At 39.7% G+C, this 22906-nt stretch overlaps 2 protein-coding genes across 3 annotated transcripts; one reads left to right on the top strand and one right to left on the bottom strand.

The window, feature by feature from the left end:
- The first annotated feature begins 257 nt into the window (after positions 1-257).
- On the top strand, positions 258-11634 carry GCFC2 (GC-rich sequence DNA-binding factor 2). Of its 2 annotated transcripts, XM_056487829.1 has the most exons (13): positions 258-378; positions 2051-2237; positions 2723-2846; positions 4125-4203; positions 5397-5509; positions 6255-6454; positions 6847-7000; positions 7257-7378; positions 8482-8558; positions 8737-8803; positions 9539-9685; positions 10021-10145; positions 10465-11634. In XM_056487829.1, exons 2-13 carry the CDS (start codon positions 2106-2108, stop codon positions 10577-10579), a joined length of 1455 nt encoding a protein of 484 aa, XP_056343804.1. In that variant the 5' UTR covers positions 258-378; positions 2051-2105; the 3' UTR covers positions 10580-11634. The 2 variants fall into 2 exon arrangements, with proteins under 2 accessions (XP_056343804.1, XP_056343805.1); XM_056487830.1 differs by lacking the exons at positions 258-378; positions 2051-2237 and having other exon boundaries at positions 2758-2846; positions 5360-5509.
- A 332-nt stretch (positions 11635-11966) lies between these two features.
- MRPL19 (mitochondrial ribosomal protein L19) lies at positions 11967-16223 on the bottom strand. Its single transcript, XM_056487831.1, has 6 exons — positions 16106-16223; positions 15773-15884; positions 14513-14631; positions 13878-14012; positions 12982-13163; positions 11967-12305 (listed from the first exon to the last, which is right to left on the bottom strand). Exons 1-6 carry the CDS (start codon positions 16161-16163, stop codon positions 12090-12092), a joined length of 822 nt encoding a protein of 273 aa, XP_056343806.1. The 5' UTR covers positions 16164-16223; the 3' UTR covers positions 11967-12089.
- Between the last annotated feature and the right edge of the window lie 6683 nt (positions 16224-22906).

Below are 22906 nucleotides of genomic sequence, written 5' to 3'. Positions count from 1 at the left end.
CTTAATTCCTCATACTCCACTTGCTTATGGAAAAGTAAATTCTGCTTTTCAGGAAGCAGCAGCAATTTGTAGCCATAGACCTTGTTAGTTATGGACTTAATGCTTCAATTGATTGGGTTTTGTCTGGATTTTTTTGTGATTGAAATATGAATCTTTGTATTAGGTGTCTGGTATTCAAATGATATGTCTTGTTGATCTGTAGAGTTGCAAAGGGATAAATTGTGTAAATGATGTATTAAAAATTGACACTTAATTCTTGTAGGAAATCTGTGATGATGCTTCTGTGCGTAAATATCAACCAACCAAACCCAAGTTTGATACATCTGTTTCTCTACCACCTGTGAATTTGGAAATTGTGAAGAAGCGACTGACTGAAAGGTAACTCTTTAACTTACCAGTTGTCTGAGGTTTTGTCACAAAATGAGACAACAGCTTTGAAGTCTTATTCTTTTTTCCAGAGTGTTGAGCTTTTTTTGTGTTATTTTCATGTGTAGTGATGTCTAATGGAGTACTACAAATTTTTTACTTTATGTGGTAGTGCTTTGTTTCAGGGGAGCATTTGGATTTTCCAAGTTTACTCTCTACTCGAACTTTAAAAAGTAAATTCATTTACTTGGCTCAGTATTATGTTTGCCCAGCAAACAGAACTTTGTTGGGAGGGAGCAGGTGGAGCTGGCACTCCCACCCCTCCTATGGTAGTTCTTATGCCAGCTGCAAAAATACCCCCTAAAGCAGCCTAAGTTCTCCACAGCCTGTCCAGAATGCGCCTGGATCTTTTTCTTTAGTTGTGTGCCAGGCTGTGACTTCTCTTGAGCAGCTCAGCTGCTGTGTGGGCAGCTGAAGTGTCCTGGGTTGGACATGGGAACCTCCTGGAGGGTGTGTGGGAGGGACAGCAGGGGTCAGGCATCCCAAGGTAAGCCATCCCCTGTCATCCCTCCCAGCCCTGGGAAGCAGCTGTTCAGATAAGTTTAGACAAGTAACTTAATACAAGTGAAACAAAAATTGTGCTGTGAACTTGCACCAGGCTCTCTGTGTATAATCTTTGCTTTGTACAGAACATCAGTGATGCATTTCTTTAGAGAAGTGAAACTAAGTTGGACTGAATATTTTTGTGGAATTATTGTATGCTTTCTTAGCTTTAATCACCTGCAGGGAATTAACTGAAGCAGGAGTTTATGTACAGAGTCAAATACAAAAACAGCTGTCAAGAGTGGGCAGCTTGTCTGGAAAACAGCAAGAAGGGGAGGGGGAACCTATATGGTGTAAATTTTGTAGATGGTTTTAACATATTAATTGCTGAAATAGATTAATATTTTTTCTTTTTAACTTGTAGCACAGTAGAACACAATAGCTTAGTTCAGCTATTTTCTTTGGGAAGAGTTCAGTTCAGGGAGGTAACATAAATTGTGGTCTGTGCCTTGATTCTGTTACAGGCCTGCGTAAACTGAGCAAACACTTGAGTATGTAAGAAGGGAAGGGGAAAAAAGAGAGGAAGCAGAGTTGTAATATATGTAAATGTTTGTGTGCTACTTGTCTACTCGAGACAGCTGTAGACAGAAGTTTTTGGTGTTTATCACACAATAGTAAGAGTTCTCAGTTGGTTTGTATTTAATCCTGAGCACATTATGAATGCTTACAGGTACTTCTGTCCATGCAGCTTTTATTAACTGGTATGGACATGCTGATGTGAGCTGTAGTTTTTACCAGATTACATTGGGTGGAATCTATTTAATAATGTGATACCATGTAATTTTGGCTTTTGTGTTTTTTGGGAAGTGTGGTGTATTGAAGAGTCCAGGTAAAATATCTGTAGTGCTTTCAAAGCCAGCACCACATATGACATTTGGGTCACCAAAGCATGATGTTTGTCCATACCCTGTGCTTCTGTAAATGTTGGCATGGATAAATCTTTCATTGCTGCTCAGGTCAAATGCAAGTGCTATTATTAGCACAGGCAAAGATTTTGTATGTGATTATAATGGGAAAAATGTTTTGGAATTCATCAGCTGTTAAGTTGATAGTTCTGATTGTCTGGGTTTCTCTCTTTTAGAATAACATCCTTACAGGATGTGCACCGTGCCCACCAGAGAGAGTATGAAAAATATATGGAGGATATTGAGAGCTCAAAGATGTCTGTCCAGGAGCTGGAGAAGTCTTCAGATGCAGCTCTGAATTACAAATTCTACAGGGCCATGAAAACATATGCAGAAAACTTGATAAACTGTTTGAATGAAAAAGTATGTATATTTTCCACTTTTTTTTTTTTTTTTTTTTTTTTTTAAGATGATAAAGGTGTATTCTGTCAGTGAAAAGTGAGAGATACCACCAACTTAAAAATCAGTTCTATTAGAATAAAATTTAATTTTAATTTAATTTTGTGTCACTTTGCAGTTGCGAATTTCTTCAGGTAGCTCTGAAGAGATGTTAGTGAATACATTTTCTTCAATGGGTAGGGCCTCAAAAGCAAACTGAAATAAAAACAAGGGACACCAGTAGTGTCCTGGTGAACCCTTCTTTATGAAATCTTACTCCTTGATGTGTAACTGACATGTAGTTTGTGTTTTCAGCCTGAAAAACTCCCATGATCAGGAACTTACTTGTCAATCTATGATGCCTCTCTTCTAATTTCACAGCTATCAGAAAAACCATGGAAATTGGTTTCTGTACATTCTTGTGAGATTTAAATCAATTGAAAGCCTGATTGGTGTTTACTGTATTGCAGCTGAAGGACATTAATGAACTGGAGTGGGCTGTACATGCTCTTCTTCAGCAACGAGCTGTGAGAGTATCGAAGCGAAGGCAAGAGGAGCTGAAAAATGAGTCTGCTTATATTCAGCATCTGACAAGTTAGTACAAAGTAATTTTCAGTGAGAAAATAACTAATGTCTTTGAGCAGAAATACAGTTAACTTTTGGCTTAAGATTTTAATTGTCACCTTTGATCTCCCTTCCCATTGTCAGTAGGTGTGTTCTACTGAACCTCATATGAATTCAACCTCAGTAATGCCCATGATACTGTTTTTTCTCTGGTTTAATTTCTCTGAATATGACATGGCTGAGCACCTTGTAAATTTTTTAGTTGTTCAGTTTCCCATTAATATTTAAAATCAAAAATAGGAGTCAGTTTTCTAGTTATCCAGTAGGTCTCAAATTGGAGAAAGCTTTCTTATTATGGAATTCTGTAAATATCTGAAAAAGCTGAGTGTGTAATTGGCAACATCACTTTTACCTGAATGTCTGTAAGTCTATGTGTGGGCTCAGATTGAAGATTCAAACTAGGAGGTGACACACAGGTAGCACAGCATGAAGAGAGAAGCTACTTTGTGGGAGGGTTTTTTCTAAAAGAAAACTGTGTTTCAGAGTCACTGTAGGAAAAAATGAGTACAGTTTTCTCAGCTTGTATTTTCTTTTCACACCAAGGTATTGTTTATATGCTGTGTGAATGTCTAGCTGCTGCTATTTAAAAATCCCAAACAAGCCATGCCTCCAAAACCAAACTCTTTAATAGGCAAAACTGCGAGCAATATGCTTGGAGCTGCTGGGAGCAGATGGAGGCCAGATGCACTGCATCCTGGTAAATACTAAATAATATGGGTTCAGTCTTCTTACTTCAGGGGTTAAACTGCTGATGAGAGTAAGTAGCAGCCTGGATGGTTTTGTAAAATGGTGTGGCAAACTGACAGCAGGTGTAAGGAGAAAAGGGTAATACCATAGTAAGAATTGCTATTAAAATGATTTTATCTCCAGCTCATTACAAATGAGACTTAGTTACATGTTTAGCAGGATATAGCATTTTTTTTTAAGTTCCTAGTTGTATTTAATATAGTAGAAAGGCTGTTTTTTTTCTTACAGGATAATACTTCAGTAGTAGTACACCCTTTCTCTTTGGCATGTTTTGCACATATCAGCAAGTTATTAGTGCTACAAGGAATTTACTCTGACTTACTCTGGATACTGTTAGAGTTTCATTAAGTTTGTTCTTTTGTTTTAATTTTCCAAATTAAAAAAAAATCAACAAAACAATAGAAGGAGATTCTTTGTTTCCTAATTTGAAAAAAAACCAAACCAAAACAGAAACTTTAAAAACGTACCACTTTCTTTTTGGCTGTTTGTGTCTTCTGATAGGTGGGAATGACAAACCAACAAAAGGTGGAATGGAAGGTGATGAGAAGACACAGGTTCTGGAAATGTGTGAGCATCGAAGGTAACTCACATAGAAGTACACTTAATTCTGATAAATGTGCTGTGCACTGACTTCCTGTCATGAATGTAAACCTGTAGGATTACTAAAGGAGATTACACTAAAAATATTTCAATATTTGCTTTCCAAAACTTGAAGTACATGGAAGCCATCTATGTGTTAATGTAATTTTCTTCATATTGAATTGAAACAATGCTAATAGAGCTGGATATTTGAAATTAAAAAGTCCTAAGTGACACAAAACCATGAGGGGAGCTTTTTTCTTCATAATTTTAGAGTTTAATTAATATTATTAACTCTTACAGAAATATATCTTTGTACTACTGTATAAATAGAAAAATTGGGCAGAATTGTTTCTGCTGGAGAGGTGGTGGTGGTGATTGAAGCAAATCAGCCTCTGGCCCCAGGTCTGCTGTCAGTGTAGGTCTGACAGATGCTACATTTGGATGTTACAGTGCTTAGAGATTGGTACCAGTTTGTTTTTTTTTTAATATTATTGGGAGCTTTGAAAGTTTTGTAGTTGCAGTGGCATCTCAAGTCATAACTATACTGTGAAGCAGACCCTTTTACTGGATGGAAAGTGCTATAATGATAACAACTTCCTTTCAAAGCAATTAATTTTTAATGCTAATTGTTGTGAATAATTGTTTAAAAGTATTTATGCAATATCACTTCCATATGATTTATCATTTTCCTGTGGTAGAAATTCAAGTTGTTGATTTTGCAGCCTGTTTTTCTGTCATGCCATGGCTATAGTTTTTAGAACCCCACTGGTACATGAGTTCACCCTTTTCCTGTAGGTTGTTGAATAAGTGATCCAGGACTGACAGGACAGTGTGAGAGCTCAATAAACACACACTAACCTTTAGACAGCATCCAGTTCAACACCAGATGCTCTGTGTTGCAGGTGGGATGAGTTGTTAGCCTCATCAGTGGTGATGAGGTGAAGGGAAGGGGGGTCAGAGACAGAGATGCTGCTCTAAGCTCTTGGATGTCAGTTCCCAAACCCCTCCTGTTTCCACAGTTTAGGAGTCCTTTTGGTTCTGTAGTCACTGTTGCTCCCCCATGGCCTCTCCTTAGGCTGTTGTTCTCGTGACTTGTTTTAAGTACATGTTTGGAAGTTGGATTATTTTCTTTAAGCTTTCTCCTCCACACACAGGAGAGGATGACTCATCTGAGTTCATTCCAAAATGCAGGACTTGCAGGCGGCAGGCGAGGGAGCAGTCAGGAGAAGGAGATCACCACGAGGGCTTGTCGAGTGACGAGGAGCTGACTCCCACAGAGGTGGGCGAGTTCCAGAAGAGCAAAGGTTGGTGACAGTCCTAATGTGATGTCCTAGAAGAAGATCTCTTGTTGATATTTTTGTAGTGATTTTTTTTTTTTAAGGGAAGGTAGTGGAATACTTCATTTGAGTTCCATTTTTTTATTTGCACACTGTAGAAAAAATGCTCCCAGGCAGTTCTGACTAATGACTTGGGAAGAAGGAATGAATGGTTGTAGATTTCTTGTGGTGTCAGTTATGTGGTGGCAGCACTACACATGGCTTTTTAAACTAGAGGTAGATCTGTCAGATTATGGCAAAGCTGATCTGGCAGTACTCAATGCAGTGTTGCAACGTGTTTTGTACAGTCAATTTATTTCCTGAAGCTAGAGAGTGAATTAAAGGTTAGTGTTTTAATTATCTTGAGTGAATGGACAAAGAGGAGGAGGGAAAGGCATCATAGCTTTTCTTCATATAACAGCAGAAGGGTTTTCATGCCTGAAATCATATAATTCTGGAACAAAGTTTGAAACATAGTGATTTTATAAATCTGTGAAATAGATCATGAAGAAACTTGCCTTTCCTTGGTCTTCCGATACTATTTGTTTCTAAAACTGGGTTTTTGTGGGAGCAGTTTTTAAACCATTTCAATGTCAGGTGTGTCAGAGATAAATAACAAATGCAATTCTCATAAAAATCTCTCTCATGTCCTATAGATGCATAAACTCTTCAGCTTATGTCTCAATAAGTTCTGTGATTGTTTCTTTTTATTCCCAATGAATATTATCCATAGATAACGTTTTAGAGGATAGTAGGAAAATCTTTGAAGATGTACATGCTGATTTTTGTGACATCAGAAAAATCCTGTTGAAATTCCAGGAATGGAAAGAGAAGTTTCCTGACTCTTACTGTGATGCTTACATCAGTTTCTGCCTGCCTAAGCTATTAAATCCATTGATCAGAGTTCAGTTAATAAGTTGGAATCCTCTTGAGGTGGGTCCATCAGCTGAAGTTTTTGCTAAAAATTGTGTGTGTGTGTATGATGTATTAATATGAAAAAATATTTCTTTTTCTATACATAACAGTGCATTAGAAATTAAGAAAGCTACTGTGTAATCTCAAAAACTGAAGCATGTTGTGGAATCTTCTTAACTTTCCCCTTTTCTTTTGCCACACCTCCTGTAAAAACAATTCTTTTCCTGGGTTCTTTGAAGACACTTGAATAATGCCACCCATTAAATTGCAGCTTTAAATCTAGTTTTGCTGTTTTGGCCCATTCAGTGATGAGGGTGGATCTGAAATTAAGTGTGAATTTGGGGTATTACTGGATAGAGCTTTTCCCTTAATGCTGACCAGCTGAACAACTAACAGGAGTCATCTTTCAGCAAAATTTTGCAGAGTTGGAAGAGATGCCCTGGTTCAGAGCTATAGAAGAATTCTGTGTTGCTGAAAATGTATCTGAATCAAAAAGAGATGATGATCATGATAAAGAAGTTTTGCCTAGAGTGATTGAAAAAACTATTCTTCCCAAAATTACAGGTATGATAAGATTGTATTGAAAATGTTCACTGCAGCTAAGCAATCACACCTTAAATAAAAATGATAATATAAAATAATTTTGGTGATATCACAGTGCTCCAAGATGTAATGATTAAGTGGGGCTGAGGTGGCCTCTTCAAAATGATTGTGAGAGGCTGAGCTTTTTATGTTTACTTCTGTTACATTGTAATGGCTTGAAACTAGAGCAGATAAGTACTTGCATATTATGAATGAAATAAATTCCTATTTTTTTCAGCATTTGTGAAGAGTGTGTGGGATCCTTTATCTACTTCACAGACAAAGAACCTTGTGCAGCTTTGCAGTAACATCTTTGGAAAACAAATCCTTTCCAAAAATGAGTCCAGCCGAGCAAGAGAGGTAAAAGCTGTAGTACCAAGGGATTCACCCACTGTGTGTAGTTTTGTGTGCTCCTATGGGCACTGAGAACATTCTCCTGAAGTTGTTTGGTTCTGATTACTTTTTTGTTTTGTTTCTTTATATGAAGATGATTTAACAGTTAAACTTCCAGCTCTCTGATTCTCTCCTTGTGGAAGATTGAGGCAGAAATTAGCTACTGTTCGTGGAAAAATTCTGCCAGTATCTATCCAGAACCTGTTCATAGATCTAATCTTTCTTCACTGCAATAACAATGATTTGCATTTAATTATTTTTCTAAATTTGAGCTTTAAATACTAGTAATACTTCAGTGGTCCATTCCTTAAGCTTTTATTTATAAACTAGGCCTAGAATTTTAAAACTTGAAAGAAAAGACTTGAGAAAAAAACTACTATGTAATCCTAGCAATCCTTTAATATTTACTTTTATATGCACAGTCACTGTAGGAAGCCCTTCTTAGCCTGATTCTGGGTTTATCCTGAAGTAAATCAGGAGGTTTATCTAATAAAATGGGATGGATGTTTGGGCCATGAATATGAAAAATATTTTAAAGAAAATGTTTATGCCTTCCAAAGTTTGCTGTTTCAAAACCTTGGCTTAAAGTCAAGTGATAAACCTGATCTTAGCAAGAACTTAAAATAAATAAATAGTCTTAAAAAAATGTAGATGGCAATATATGGCACCTGAAAACATGTTGCTCAAAAATGCATACTATCCTAGCTATGGTGATTTTTTTTTTTTTTTTACATAGTATTTAACATCTTTTAATGGAGATCCCATGTGTATAACTTATTTTGGTTTTAATCTGCACAGTTCTCCTGCTGCCTTGCAGATTAATGTGCAAAAAAAGGCCTCATCTAGGGATTTAGCAAAACCATTTATAAGCCTATAGATAATTACAGCTGTGATTTGTCTGCTGTTTCTATTTTTATTCAGGATCTCAATGTGTGTAATACACAAATGGCAGTTGCACTTATCTCTAAGGTATCAGAATTCTGCACAAACTAAATATAAATAAACTTTGAGGTTGTTACAAATGGAATATAAAGTCTTCTGAGGACACATTAATAATTGTTTTTTCATAGGATTTGATGAACACAGTTGTCCTAAGAATGAAGAAATCTGTAGAAGAAGATGTCTTTATTCCTCTGTATCCTAAAAGGTTAGCTGACTCTGTGACTCTCTTAAGTGTGTATTTTTTTTAGTTCCTGTACCTTTCTCCCCTACAGATATAGATGAAATAGTGCAGGCATCCATATCTGAGAGATCAGATGTCTGTTTATCTAATTTAAGTCGAACAAAAACTAATCTTTATTTTAACTTTTTATTCCCATCACCAGCACTGTGGAAGACAAGTCATCACTACGTTCAAAATTTCAAGAAAGACGGTTTTGGTCAGCTGTTAAGGTAGAGAAAACAGGGCTGGTTTTGTTCTGTGTGTCCTCTCTGAAATTCATTTCACTGGAACACTAACATCCCAGACAATGTTCCAGTTTTCCTGTTACTCATGTTGCCTGTCCTCCTCCTTGGCTCAGAGCAGGTTAATTTTCAGGTAGCTTAACCTCAAGGTATTTTACCTTCACAAACACAGCCTTATGTCATGCTCAAAAATGACAATTGTAAGGATTTATAGTGATAGAGGCAACAGAAAAAAGCCTCAGTGCCTAATGACATGAACTAAAAAAAAATCTTTGTGATGCCACAAACTGTAGCATCATCATGTCATGAGAGACTGTGTGTAGTCTTGTCCTGAGCAGTTGTAGTAACTTTTTTACTTCTGCCTTTGATTCTCTGACAGTTTGCTTAGTTGCCTTCTGTACTTAGCAAATTGTTGAACCTCCTAGAAGGGTAAAATGTTCTTCCCACCCTTGGGAGGGCATATCTATGTGTATATATGTGTATGTATATATAAGTGTATCTATACATATACATGATACATTTGTAAATTAATTAGGTTATTTACTCTATGCAGTTTATTAGTGGCTAACTGATGGGAAGTTTGGAGAGTGTAAATCCTAGTTTGAGGACTTGGATTGGATGCACATATTATCTTTCTGTGTTTTTCTTTTATGAAACTTGTAACAGTTTTAGCACACTTACTGCCAGCAGCTCAACAGATTCTTTGTTTCTTCATTACTGCAGCTGCTCTCCAATGTTGTTCTTTGGGATGGGATTGTCCAGGAAGACAAGCTCCGTGATTTGGGACTGAGCAAGTTGCTGAATCGTTACCTTTTCCTGAACATCCTAAACACACCACTAGGTCCAGATAATATAGAAAAGTGTAAGAAGGTAAAAGATAATGTTCATTGGAAGAGGGTGTATGCTAAAAGCCTTTTGTTTTTCATGAAGAGGGGTCAAAACCAATATTTAGATAGAATGTTTAAAAAAAAAGGAGAAAATTTAAACATTTAAAATTTGATTTTAATCTTTTTTCTTTTAACAACCTTACTGCATAAGAACATTTTAAAGCAAATACTGGTTTGTAGGTTCTTAAGCATAACTACTTGAAGAGATGACCAATATTAGCTTGAAGGAAAAAACAAACCAATGAGTGAATGTCAGAAATTATGTGACTTGTTATATTGAAATACTTGTTAAAACATTTACAAATATTGTGTGAACAGGTGGTTGCATGCCTCCCAGAAAGATGGTTCCAAGATCTCAAAGGTGGATCAACTCTCCCTGAATTACTGAACTTCATCCAGCACTTGCTGCAGTGTGCCTGTGCACTACACAAGGACAACCACAGGTAATGGATGAGGCTGTCCTTGGGATTCAAGTGCTTCCACAAATATTTTGTGTTTAAAATTTTTTAAAATTCCTTAAATACCATATATTTGACACTTTCAAGTATGCTTATGTCATGTATATATCTATCCATCTAAAAGAGATGGAGTCTAATGTGAAGGAGCACTTGAGCAGTCCTTACTGGGAGAGTTTGAGGTGGCTGATGTTGGGTGCTGCTAATGATCAGTGTAGCTAAGGTCATGAAACAAAAATACTTTAGGTTCAGAAAAGTCTCTCAATCCATCACTGCTATATTTTTTCTTTTTTTTATTTTTAAATAGTGATGAAACAAAAGAAGTTCTTCTCCTGCTGGTGAAAATTGGAGCTCTGCATATTGTAGAAGACTTCATTGAAGAGCATAAACTTGAACACCTTAAAGCAGTGATTGGAAAATAGAAATCTTTGAAGGAATGCTTACATTACTGAAACCAGCCTGGTATTCACATAAACCAGTTCTAATATGAAATTTAATTAGTAGATCCTGCCTACTCCAGGTAGTGGTAATCACTATCTTGGTGTTAAATAAATGAGGTGTTTTTTCCAAATGTCTTTTGCTACCATCTACTCCTAGACTAGGGAGTATTTAGAAGTTGCAGTTGTCAAAGCAGTGGTTCAGGAATTCTGAAATGTGTGACAGTGCTTTACTGCTGTATCATTCTTGAAAGGAATCCTGCAAACAGAAAGTGCCTGTGAATTTCATCACTGCTAGCCAGTAGACAACTTGACAAGGCATTTTCACTATTAATTGCTAAATACCATTCTGACTCAGCAGCCACTTGTGGTCCACAGTGATTTTTGGTAGGGTTATTGTTAAGCCATTCTTAGTCAAAAGGAATTCATTATGTCCCTGATGCAGAAACAAGAGGGGGAGTCAGTGTGCAGATAAGGAATCAGGATTTTCATCACACACATTGTGATGATGAGAAGAACAGAACAACTTCAGTTACTTTCTAGTAACTGGAGTTCTAGATATCTCCCTTTGCTTTCCAGCAAGCTCTACAGAACTTAACTTCTTCATATCCTTATTAGGATATTGCATTATTTCTAATGTTTTATAATTTGTATATTATTTCTAATGTTTTATATTTTGTATATTTGCAGTAATTATTGCTACAGAATAACAAGGATTTTCATTGTAAAAACTGTAGTGCATCACAGAATCTGTATGTTTGTGACTATTTTTCCAAAATCTTCTGGGAATAGAATTTAACTCCTGTAGACTTAATCCTTATGCCTTCTTTTTATATTTTTTTAAGTTAAAAATATATTTTTTATAAAATATTTTAATTGTAAATAAGCTTGATCAGTATTACAGACAAAAGATTAAAAATAATTTGGGGTTTTTTAGAAAATAAAATATTTTACTGTGGTAATGACTTACAGTTCAATTCTTTAACATGTGACAAAAATGTTTTTAAGATGTATGAAAAAAAACCAAACCTCCAGATCCACTAACCCACAGTAGCTTCAGGATTTATGTTGCAATTACTGCTTTCTAATAATCAATTTCTGCTGTTTTTCCTCTCAGAATGCCAACAAAAATGCAACTACTGATCAGCAATCACCACAAGCTCATGATCTCATTGCTTTTCTCTTGTTCTGCTTTGCCTCATCCCAGCTTGTCTCTAGCACCAGCCTTGTGCTATGACAAAAATGTAATTGATGTTCTACCACAATTTAGCTCTGCAGATGTTTGTTTCTGGAAGAAAGATTCCTTGTAATGACTTGCAAGCATTGGGAGGGCAGTGGACACTTGAGCCACAGAAGTCTGTTCACACTGAAATCTGGAAAGGTTAACTTTATTGTTTGCTTTGCCCATGTATATACAAAACTTGACAATTGATCATCCATACAGTAAACTAAAAATATTCATTTTCTCAGGAGTTCTAGACTGCAAGAAACATTATTATTTTTCAAGTTCTTCACTCAGTTCTTTCCAAATCTTTGCCTCTATTTTTGAAGTATCATATTCTCTCAGCATGTCAAACTCCAGCCATGGCTGGCTCCACTTCTGTGCTGCTTTCATTTTATGTTCTGGTAGCTCAAACTTTATTCCTTTTATATTGTATTTGGGTCTTTCCCACCGTTTTGACCATGGTTTAGGTTTCATTCGTACCTGCAGCTAGAGTGAAAGAATAAAGAATTTTAAAAACCCCAAAACAATAAAAGGGTATTAAGGAATTATTTTTGATTGTGATCTTAGCAGAAGGCGACAACTGCTGCTCTAACACGAGGAAAGTTAACACCTACTTTATGATTATCATAGTATCTTGTAAAACTTTTTAATTAACACTGTCTTGATTTATCACAGAGTCCTTAAATGAAACATAAATTGAAGCAAACTCATCTTTTGTAGTTTTGACCCTTGTTAAGAAAAAATAGAAGTAGCATGAGAGGGAAAGGGAAGAATTATCATACTGAGTTTCTACACAGCAGTCTGGCAGGGTCTGATGGTTTCTAGATCTTCCCTGAGATGCAGCTTTTAGGTGACTCTTCCACCTTTCTTACCTTGTTTCCTGACACCAGCCACTGTTGAATTAACATTAACATTCCTGTAAGAAAAGCTTTCCTTTCTGCACAGTTCTACAGAGCAATGTAGAAGCTGCTCCTCTGTGCTGTCTTCAAAATTAACTCATTCTCACCATCGTTTCATTATAGAAATGGCACAAAGACTTGCCTGATTTTACCTATTTTGGTAACTGATATAGCAAAGAGCTGCTACAGCCTGCCAGGGTAACAGTCATAAATGGAAATTGTAAATAATCCTGTGCTTTCCCACTGAAACAGGTGGCTCCTACCTTGTTCACAGGAATTTCCTCGTGGTCCATACGAGGCACAGGTTTCATATTGACATCGAAGGTGCTGTACTCAGGGAGGGCATCTCGCAGGTACATCAGGTTCTCATCCAGCCTCTTCTCCAGCTTCAGCACCTCGATCGCCTGGATTCGAGGGCTGTACAGTTCATAACAGATTTCAACCCCTTAGAGACGGAAAGCCTGGTTTAATGAACCAAATTCAGGAGAAACACTAACACCCAAGCAGTATTGCTTCAGTTACACGTTCCAGTATCATTGCAAACTGCTTTTTAGTCCTCAGGGCACTACAGTGCTGTGTGCACTTGTGATAATACTCGTGCACTGTGTCTGCACATTTTTTTGTAAATCAAATCTTTGGTACAGAATGGCTTAAGAGACTTGAATGGCTTGAATTTAAGGAAGATGAGTTTGGGTTTTAAAAGGTATAGTGTGTATGAAGAGACACTCACCCCTTTTATATTTGCCTTCAGAGCTTCACTATTTGCACTGCCCTTGATTTTGTCATAACCCAGAACATGAACCTGTGATAAAACTCTTCTCATCTGTTGCTTGTTAAAGCAGTTCACACCTACATCCCCAGTTAATGAAAACACAGTGCTCAAACTGGGTGGGTATTTACATGGCAACAGACAGCCCAGGCTCAGACATAAGTACAACCATCACAGAATGTCTAAAAGTTACCATGCAATTCCATGCCTTCAAGTATAGTGCACATCAAAATTCCTGTGTACACAGTTTTAAACTTCCACAGTGCTCTAACAGGCAGACTCATACTTTCACTTCAATCTGCTGTTTTCCTCCCCACAGACTAAATTCCCACAGCATAACACACTTTTTGCTGAACACTTGCAGCATAATTACCCCAGCTGAACCCCCACCTTGGTCTTCTATGACATTGCGAAGGACAAAGGTAGCGCCGAGTCCTTTCCCGCCCCTCTGGATGCAGATCCCGACAAACCGCTTGGATTTGTCACTGGCGTAGGGATCCGCAGTGGTCACAGCGAGTACGCTGCCTGCCAAACAAAATGGATTAAATAAACAGACTGTCCCAGACCATATGTACCAAAATGGGGGGAAAGTCAGGCAAAGTGCATCTATTCGGGTGCATTTTGAAAATATTTTTGTTTCCCATCAAAACTGCCAGAAACAGAAAATACTGCTAATGTGACCTGAAGTGGTACTGAAGGTTAACTGCAAACTTTCTTCATCATTATTTTTTTGCTCTTCCCTATCCAAATTGAATATAATTAATCTAATGTATTTTTTTTTTCTTTAGCTCTACTGGTAAACCATATGCTCAAGTGCCAGGATTGAAAAAAACCCACATTAGGATTAGGATTACTCTTAATGAATCAGGATGTAAATATGAGATTAAAATACAAAGTGTTATGTATAGAAACACATCCTAGTCAATCTAACACACCTGAGACTTTATGTGTTATGCAGTTCTACATATGACCACACTTTCTAACACCCCACACAATGTAAAATACGGACAGAATTATGTGCTGACCAACATAGAATTCTGGGATGTTGAACACTTTTCTTCTCTGTATCATATCCTTTCTTTCTATATAGTATTTAAGAGGATCTGTTCTCCCTCTGGGAGGTATAAATTCAGGGCTCAGGAACCTGTAAGAAAAGCCAAACTTTAAAAAGTACAAAACAAAAGCATTTGAATAAAAATACAAGACAATTCCAAATATTTGGCCTAAAAATTACCAGCTGTTGCCTTTTCAGAGATATGAACTAAGTCTATGAATTCACCAATTTTATTTAATTATTGTTTTTTGTAATAGAAAAGGAATTTTTGTGGAGCTTTGATGTTGGTTTGGGGTATTTATGTGGCTTTTTTGTTTGAGTTTTTGTTGTTCTTTTAAACAGATTTTTTTCCCAAACCAGTAATACATGTTGGTTTCAGAGGAGCTGACTGAAAGAGGACAGTGAGTGCTGTGAGCTTAGAAAGGTTATTTCATGGTTTAATTGTAGTCTCCATGACAGGACACTTACTATTTGTTGACTTTATAATAACAGATATGGAAGAATCTATTACTGTTTTCACAAATTGATTCTACAGGACACATCACTGCAGTTTGAACCACTGGGTCATTTAAAGAAGTGCAAATTTGGTTTACAACCCAGGGAAGTTGTGGATGCCCCAGTCCTGGAAGTGTTCACAAACAGGCTGGATGGGATTGGAGCAACCTGATCTAGTGGGAAGAAGATTGGAACAAGATCTTTAGGTCCCTTCCAACCCAAACCATTCTATGATTCCATGAAATGGGTTGAGGTGAAAGCAAAAATACCCAGAACAAGACATCTCATGAAGGCTACCAGAGACATCAGGTCCATGTCCCAGCCAGTGCATGTGCTCACAACTGGCTTTGAGGTCCAAGACACACGACCTGTGTCCCTGTCACCCCTGGCACACTGAAGAGATGATGCCTTTAACTAGAGAGATGCCTTTAAGTAAAGAGATACATTTAACAGACATAATCTCCCACATTAACCCGAAATTTTAAAAGTATTTAGTGCTCTACATTTTTTTTACGTTTCATTGCTTTCAGAAACTCCAGAAACCGTATTTTAGGTTGTATTGAACATATTTCAACACAAATGGTCTTTGCTAGAATTTTACAAATTGTGTTGGGTTGTAGTTTTTTTTTCGTGTGTAATAATGCTTTGATTCTTCAAGTAAGTGCTCACAGTGACCAGCCTGAGCACAGCCCAGGGGAGGCTCTACCAGCTCAGGGGAGCGGTGGGACGCCCTCACCTCCTCTCCTCCTTCTGCGTCTTCCTGTCAATAATGACGGGCTTCGGAGGCGGCTGGAATTTCGGTGGCTTTCCATCGCTGCTCACTCGATACCCCGATAAAGAAAAACACCCTGTAAAATATAAAACAACGTTTAAAACACCCGTGATTTCAAATTGAACCGCCCCCATTCAAGAACGACATGGCACCACAACCGGCCCGCCAGGCTAGGGAGGGCAGGAGGCTCCTGCCCGCCGCTCTGCGGGCCGGGCAGGGCAGGAGGAGGGCGCGGGGCAGGGGGCGGCTCGGGGTGCCGGGGGTGAGGGTGAGGGTGAGGGCGCGGGCGGCGCTCACGGCGGGGCAGGGCGATGGCGGCGCCCCGCGGCACCAGCCTCCCACAGGCGGCCGCCATGGCGGCTGCGGCGCGGCGCTACGGCGAGCGCGGGGGGACAGAGCGCGGCGGGACGGAGCGCGGGGACGGAGCCGCCTCACGGGGCGGGGCTAACCCGGAGCAGGTTTGGCGTGGATACTGGGAAGAAATTCCTCGCTGTGAGGGTGGTGAGGGGCTGGAACAGACTGCGGGGAGAAAGGGGGGACTTCCCAGGCCGGGTTGGATGGGGCTGGTTTAGTGATTTAAGGATGAAGGGAAGCAAAGCGGCCCTTTCACCTCCGTCCCTCAGGGGGTTCGGGGTGTGGCAGGAGGGGCAGCGCTGTCCCTGGGATGGAGCTCGCAGTGACAGCGCCGGACACTCGCGGTAACTCCTTGGGCATCACAGGGATCCACCACGGCTTTGCCACATCAAAGTGGTGCCATGTTCTCCAGAAACACACTTCTGTCTGTCTTCATGATAAAAACACTCCACTATTTTTTTTTTTTTTTCCCGAGGCCACTGTTATCTCTGTCCATAATTCAGGCATCCCCCAGTCCCAGTGCTTTTCACCAAGATTACTTTAGAAAATATTATATGCAGAATTACTTTTAATATGTTTGTGGCAGTCAGGTTTCCTTGGCCATCCGTCTGGATTCAGTTAGTGGCTACAGAGGGAGGAAGAAGGTGAATTTTAAATGCAAGTCTATAAATAACACCCTGCTGTTTAAACTTCGCAGAGATTCACTTCAAAATTCCCTGACCTCATGAACTAATTAGATCCATCATGTTGTCTGTGATGTTCCCCCAACCCTTTTATTGGATGCAGGTGACTGCCCAACCCGCCCCCCCCCCATTAACAAGAGTAATTTCCTACTTTGTGATCTGGTGTTTGGTTTCTTAACTGTGCTTTAGAAGACAATAAGGTGTGCAGAAGACAAGTCACAGTTTTTCTGTGATCTGCTGATTAACAGTGAGTTAATAAGCAGAACATGGATGGGACAGAAGAGGGCACTCTGACCCTTAAAATACAAAAAAATCTCCACCAGCACTGAGCACACCACTCCTTCTCAAGTTTAATATTTTTTTTTTTTACATTCTTATCCCTTATGTAAATGCTATTAAAAAGGTAGAATAATATTTTTCAGGAGGTGAGGAATTATCATGTGGGGGGTAATTCCAGTAACTTAATGGTGATCAAGGAGATAACAAAATAGCTGTAAGGAGATGTGTGGGCTATGACATGGAAAACTGCAGATTTGTAGCTCACAACTCTCTTTAAAGAAGAGAATTGGATGTTTCAGTGTCAGGGAGCCACTTTTAATTCCCTGACTGACCGCTGTGGATTGCAGGCTAACAAAACCATTTTGATGGGCTGGAACTGCCCTGAGCTCAGGGCTTCCCAAGAGAACCTCACTCCCCTTGAGGTGCCCTACAGAGCCCAGAACCCTGTTCCTCTGTATTTCCCAATTCTTGTGTGGGGTTTTGAGGCACCCTGGCATCAAGACACTGGACCATATGTTGTTTGGTCTCTTTTTTCAGGAACAGCTTTCTTGAGTTTGAAATACAGGGGCAAGACACTCACCTTGAGTTTCTTCATTCTGTCACATCAGACAGAGTAGGGGAAGGGCTGCCTCCCTACTCTTCTTGCCTATATAATAAAATCTATGAAAATATGGATCACTTTACAATCACTGGAAAAGGGTGAGGTTCATAAATGAAAGACATCACTGTTCTCATGTGATACAGCAAAGGAGGGACAGACACTGATCTCTGCTCTGTGGTGACAGTGACAGAACCTGAGGGAATGGCCTGAAGTTGTGTCAGGGAAGGTTTAGGTTGGATGTTAGAAAAAGGCTTTTCACCCAGAGGGTGATTGGGCACTGGAACAGCTCCCCAGGGAAGTGGTCACAGCACCAGCCTGACAGAGCTCAAGAAGTGTTTGGACAATGCTCCCAGGCACATGGTAGACTTGATGATCCCTGAGGGTCCCTTCAAACTCAGCTTATTCTGTGATTAAACAGACTTTAGTACTTCTCTGAATTAATTCTGACTGAGTTGAACATATTTCTAGTCCTTCCTGTCCAGTCCTGGGGAAGCTCATTTATGGTTCCTTACTACTCAGATCTGAGTTTCATTAGGAAGAAAAGCAGGACAGGTAAAAAATAGTGCTTAGCCTGATCCTTTCTCATCTTTGGAACTAGGATATGCCCAAGATCTTCCATTGAAGATGGAATATTTGAAGTCTCCTCCCTTATTTCAACACCCTTTCTAAGGTATTTGTTTCAAAACTGAACATGGCAGTTTAGCAGTGCTCACCCCAAACACCCTCAGTTATCCAGCTGGACAAACTTCCCCCTCCAGCCCATTTCAAACTCAAATCTCTTTTGACATCAGCATTTCAGTGTCTTCCTCCCTTGATGTGTCCTTACAGATGTATCAATAAAGTCAACAGATTCTCTCCCAAGTCAGCAGTACAACTGATCCCTCTCTGCACTTCCTTGCTAAAAATTTCACTGAGCAATGGTCCTGCTCATTAGAGGAAAAAAGGCAATGTTTAAGGAGGAAGGAGACCTTATACTTTGCTCCCTGCATTCTTTGTCACTCTGAGCCATTTATTTTTGATTTCTGTGCTTTAACTCAGCTTTGTTGTAACAAAGCCTGTAGAACAGACCTCCTCAGATCATATGCTGCATTTGGAAGGTAAGGCAGGGGTGCACATTTCTGGTGTGGAGATGCCCAACAGATTTTACTGGCCTGAACTGACCTGCTCACCTGGATTTAACCTGCTCACCTGGATTTAACCTGTTCATGTCCCCAGGAATGCAGTGCTTCAGTCCCAGCACCATCAGGATCAGGACTACCAGTATCACCTTCCAAAACAGTCTGCATTGCAGTCTGAAATCCCAGAGATTTCTTCTGAGCACCTGAAGTCACGTTGCAGCAGCCCCAACACAGCTGTCTGTGGCCTGTCAGAGGGTGTGAAGAAGGGAGTGAATTTTCATGTTGCCCAAGGGAGCATGGATGTGTTTTTATAGGAAACACAGCAAAAAGTGGTAATGCCTGCTGTTATTACTGTTTGTCTAAACAAAAAGAGCTCCTCCATCTGCGAGGGGCTAAGCTGCTCTGGAGATCTGGTTTGTTGTCCATTAGGGCTTGAGAAGAGAAAGCTGGATGTCCCCAGATTACAAAAGAAATGAGACTGGCTCATGGAGGGCCTCTCCACTTCACCTTCTAGCTAAATTGTGCCCTTTTCAGAACACCTGTTAAGCTATTCATAGCTGCTGTAGCCCTAGCAGTGGCTGGTGGAGCAGACATTGCTCCTTTCAGACTGTCCAGAGGTATCTGAATCCTTCAGACTCTCTTGCAAACCTGTCAGCAAAGAGACAAGGCTATTCCTGTATTCCTCTGTGTCCTGTTTACCCCAGGTACCAAAGCAGCTCTATAAACTACTCTGGATAGGTTTGAGAATAGTGGATTTTATTAGAACTTTAAACAATCTGATGTCAGTTCTAGTCTTTCTGGAAGCTTCCCTTTAATGAGATGTGAGTTGTTGGTTAATTTAAGGTGAGTTGACCTAGCTGAAAAGAATCAGAGGAATCCCAAAATGTTGCTTAAAATTATCTCAGGTGTCAGACCCTTCTGAATAGAGCAGCTACTCGTTAAGGTGGCCATCAAACATTCACAATTACATTTTTTACCTTACTGTAGAGCAGAGAGGAGAGGGAGAGCTGTTCTTCAGCACAGCATGCCAGCACTGAGCTCAGGAAAGCGATGGACTGGAAAATCTTCCGCTCATTCTGTCAAAACAGCCCTGGGCCTCGGTGGTTTTGGAGCATGCATCCTGCTGGAGCCACACACAGTTAACCCTGCCAGGCCAGGGCATGTTCTCCCCTCTGTGCAGTGCTGGGAGAGTGGTCACACCAGCTTCTCTGAGCCTGAGGTTTCCAGAGGGCTTTTGGCAATGGCCATGGCTTCTGCAGCACATCACCCTGCGTTCATGCACACCTATGCTCTTCCATTTCCTTTTCCCTTTGTTGCATTCCAGCCCTGGAGGGTAAATTGTTATTGTATAACCTGTATGGGCAAGGAAAAAAACAGTGTGCCCATGATTTCTGTCAAGGTGCAGGGGATATATAGAATGTGAACTGGTCTGTTGATAGCTTTGCCTGTGCCTCTCTTTGGCTTTGCTTGGCTCTCTGTTCAGAGTCAGAAGTGTCTTTAAATTCCTCTTGGAATTTGTGATATTTTCAGGTCATTGAGAATTCGAGCTGTGTGGCTTTGTAGTTTTTCTTGGGTCTTTTGCTCTTAATTATGTCCTCACTCAGAATTCAGTTTCTTCTGGAATTTGTGGCACTCTTATGGTAACAGAAGGGACAACAACACTGGGTGAATCTCAGCATTTATAAAACACGTGATTCTCATAATTTTCTGATTTAGTAAGAAATTTTAAAGAGGAATTGTGTCTAATATGAAAGCCAATGTTGAAATTAATCCAATAATCTTGTAGAAGACAAATATATAATTGCTTTAGAGGTTAAAAGAGTTAGATGTTATGAGTTTGGAGAGTTATGAAGAGTGTGTGACAAAATAAGATTAATTTCAGTAAATGATGCCAGAGGTCTTTCCCTTAGGCAGTAAATCCTTGGGTCTTCTTGAGTCCTGTATTGGTCCAGATGCCAAGGGGTGTCCTTTCCTCTGAGCTTCTATAGTCTGAGTGATGGAGGCTGAGTTCTGGAGCCATTTTACAGAAAGCTGCCCCAGAAACACTATAAAACAAATAACTCATTGACTAGCCAGGCAGCTCCTTCAGTACTTAGAAAGACATGTCTTGGGCTGGGAGCATCTACCTCATTCCAGAAACTGAAGGTCTTGCCCTCCAGAAACAGTCTGGAACACCTTGAGAACCTAAAGAGACCACTGATGTGCCCCTCCTGTTTCCTGAGATGCTGAAAAAACCCAATTGAAATGGATTATAAAAAAAATCCCATTCATCTTGAAAGGCAAGTGTAATCTAAAGACTGATGGGTGAACTCCCAGGTACCTTTACATTTCATAGAGTCAATATTTGTTCTTTCTCCATTTATAACCCCATTACTCTCTCTAGGTGGCCAGGAGATTTCAAGGGGGACCATTTGTTTTTCTTGATTAAAGCATCAATGCTGGTGGTTTGTCATAGTAAATTTTATCTACCATCTCAACCTCCACATGCAGTAGGAAAAGCAAGTAAAAAATTTATGATCAAATTGCTCAAAGTCGCGGCTTCTCATTATTTTTAACAAAACCAATCAACTTCTGTTCTTCATTATTGTGTGACATTATTTTTTTAACCTGAAGAGAAAATGTCTTTTATATCCTTTGTTTTGCAAAAGCCCTTTAGAAATCATAACGTTATTGTACATTGCACTGGCTCAGCTGTGTGCAGCACTATTGTGTGAAAATAGGTGGGAGAGAGAAACTGCTGCTTTGTCTTATGTTTCATGTCTCACTTTGCTTCCCTCTGGACTCACAGAAGGGCTTTCACCTGAGAACTGGGCTTTACAAGCTTTGGAGTCTGTGCCTCTTCTACCACAGGAGCAGCAGCAGCAGCTCTGAACACCGGCTTCCTAAACGAGCTGAAGAAGCTCTCAGCTCTCCTAAATATTCACAGCACCATTTCTGGCAATCTTCTTTGGGTGAAAACCAAACTGCCTTAAATCAGACTCCTTTTAATGGACAAAGCTGCTTTTCCTCTACTGTCAGAAGGTACATTTTCCAGAAGGAGCATTAGGTGGAGATGAGCTGGTGTGCTGTGTTGGGATAGATTCATTGAACTGAAAAAAAAATTGTTTTACCTTTCACTGTGGAAAAAGAGAAGGGAATTTGGTTAGTTATGCATGTCCAAGATGGGGTTAGCAAGTGAAGCAAGAAATTACCAGCAGTGTAGTAATAAATGTAAGAGATTCTCCATGGACAGCAATATCTGAGATTGAGAATGACCAGGGAAAAGCTGTGCATGAAACAGCACCCAGGGGATAAGTGCAGGACAGGGCAGAGCACAGCACCAGAGTGTTGGGCAGGGAGAGGCTGGGGTGATGCTGGCTTGTCAGTCTTCACAAGGGGATAATTCAGCAAAAACTGAAAAGCTTTGGAGTCTAAATGGCTCTAGTCTCTTTTTGTCTCTGCTGAGGTGTTTCTGAGGCAAGTTACTTGTGTTAGACAAGCCATTTTTTATACTTATTTTATGTAGTCTCCTGATGCATGAAACCACTAAGCTATGCCCATACACACACAGCTCTGCACATAACACTGTTGTCAGTCCAGCCAATGCCCAGCCTGGTGAACATTTGCAAATCTCTTGTAAAAAAGCTGCAAAAAGCCTGTAGAGTTTCCTTCCTTCCTCTGCATCCTTTGTAGCTGGTCTGGTGAGTAGCATTACCACATTAGGTAACAGTGATGTGTGAACCAGGAGCCCATGCTGCAGCCAAATTTCAGTGTGAGCTTTCTGCAGTGGGAAGCATCTCCTGCCCTAGAAGCAAATTAACTGGAGTTCCCTAATGATGGTGTTGTGACTACAGAGTGCTAGATTTGACTATCTTGGACTTCAATGCCCTTGTAAATTCCTTAGGTTGTTTTAGGTGACATAGTCTAGTGCTCTCTACACTGCCCAGCACACCTGGACTTTGTTACTGGATAGTTTCTTGGGACCACTGTGAAAAAAATACCTGGTGATATTATTGGCCTGAGAACTAAAAAGCATGTGAAAGCATATGTTACTCTTGAAACAGCCCTCTCAAATGGAAAAGAT

This window comes from Oenanthe melanoleuca, chromosome 3 (genome assembly GCF_029582105.1).
Source record: "Oenanthe melanoleuca isolate GR-GAL-2019-014 chromosome 3, OMel1.0, whole genome shotgun sequence".
Taxonomy (NCBI): Eukaryota; Metazoa; Chordata; class Aves; order Passeriformes; family Muscicapidae; genus Oenanthe; species Oenanthe melanoleuca.
Note: the sequence above shows the minus strand (reverse complement) of the source record. Positions and strands in the feature narration are given on the sequence as shown.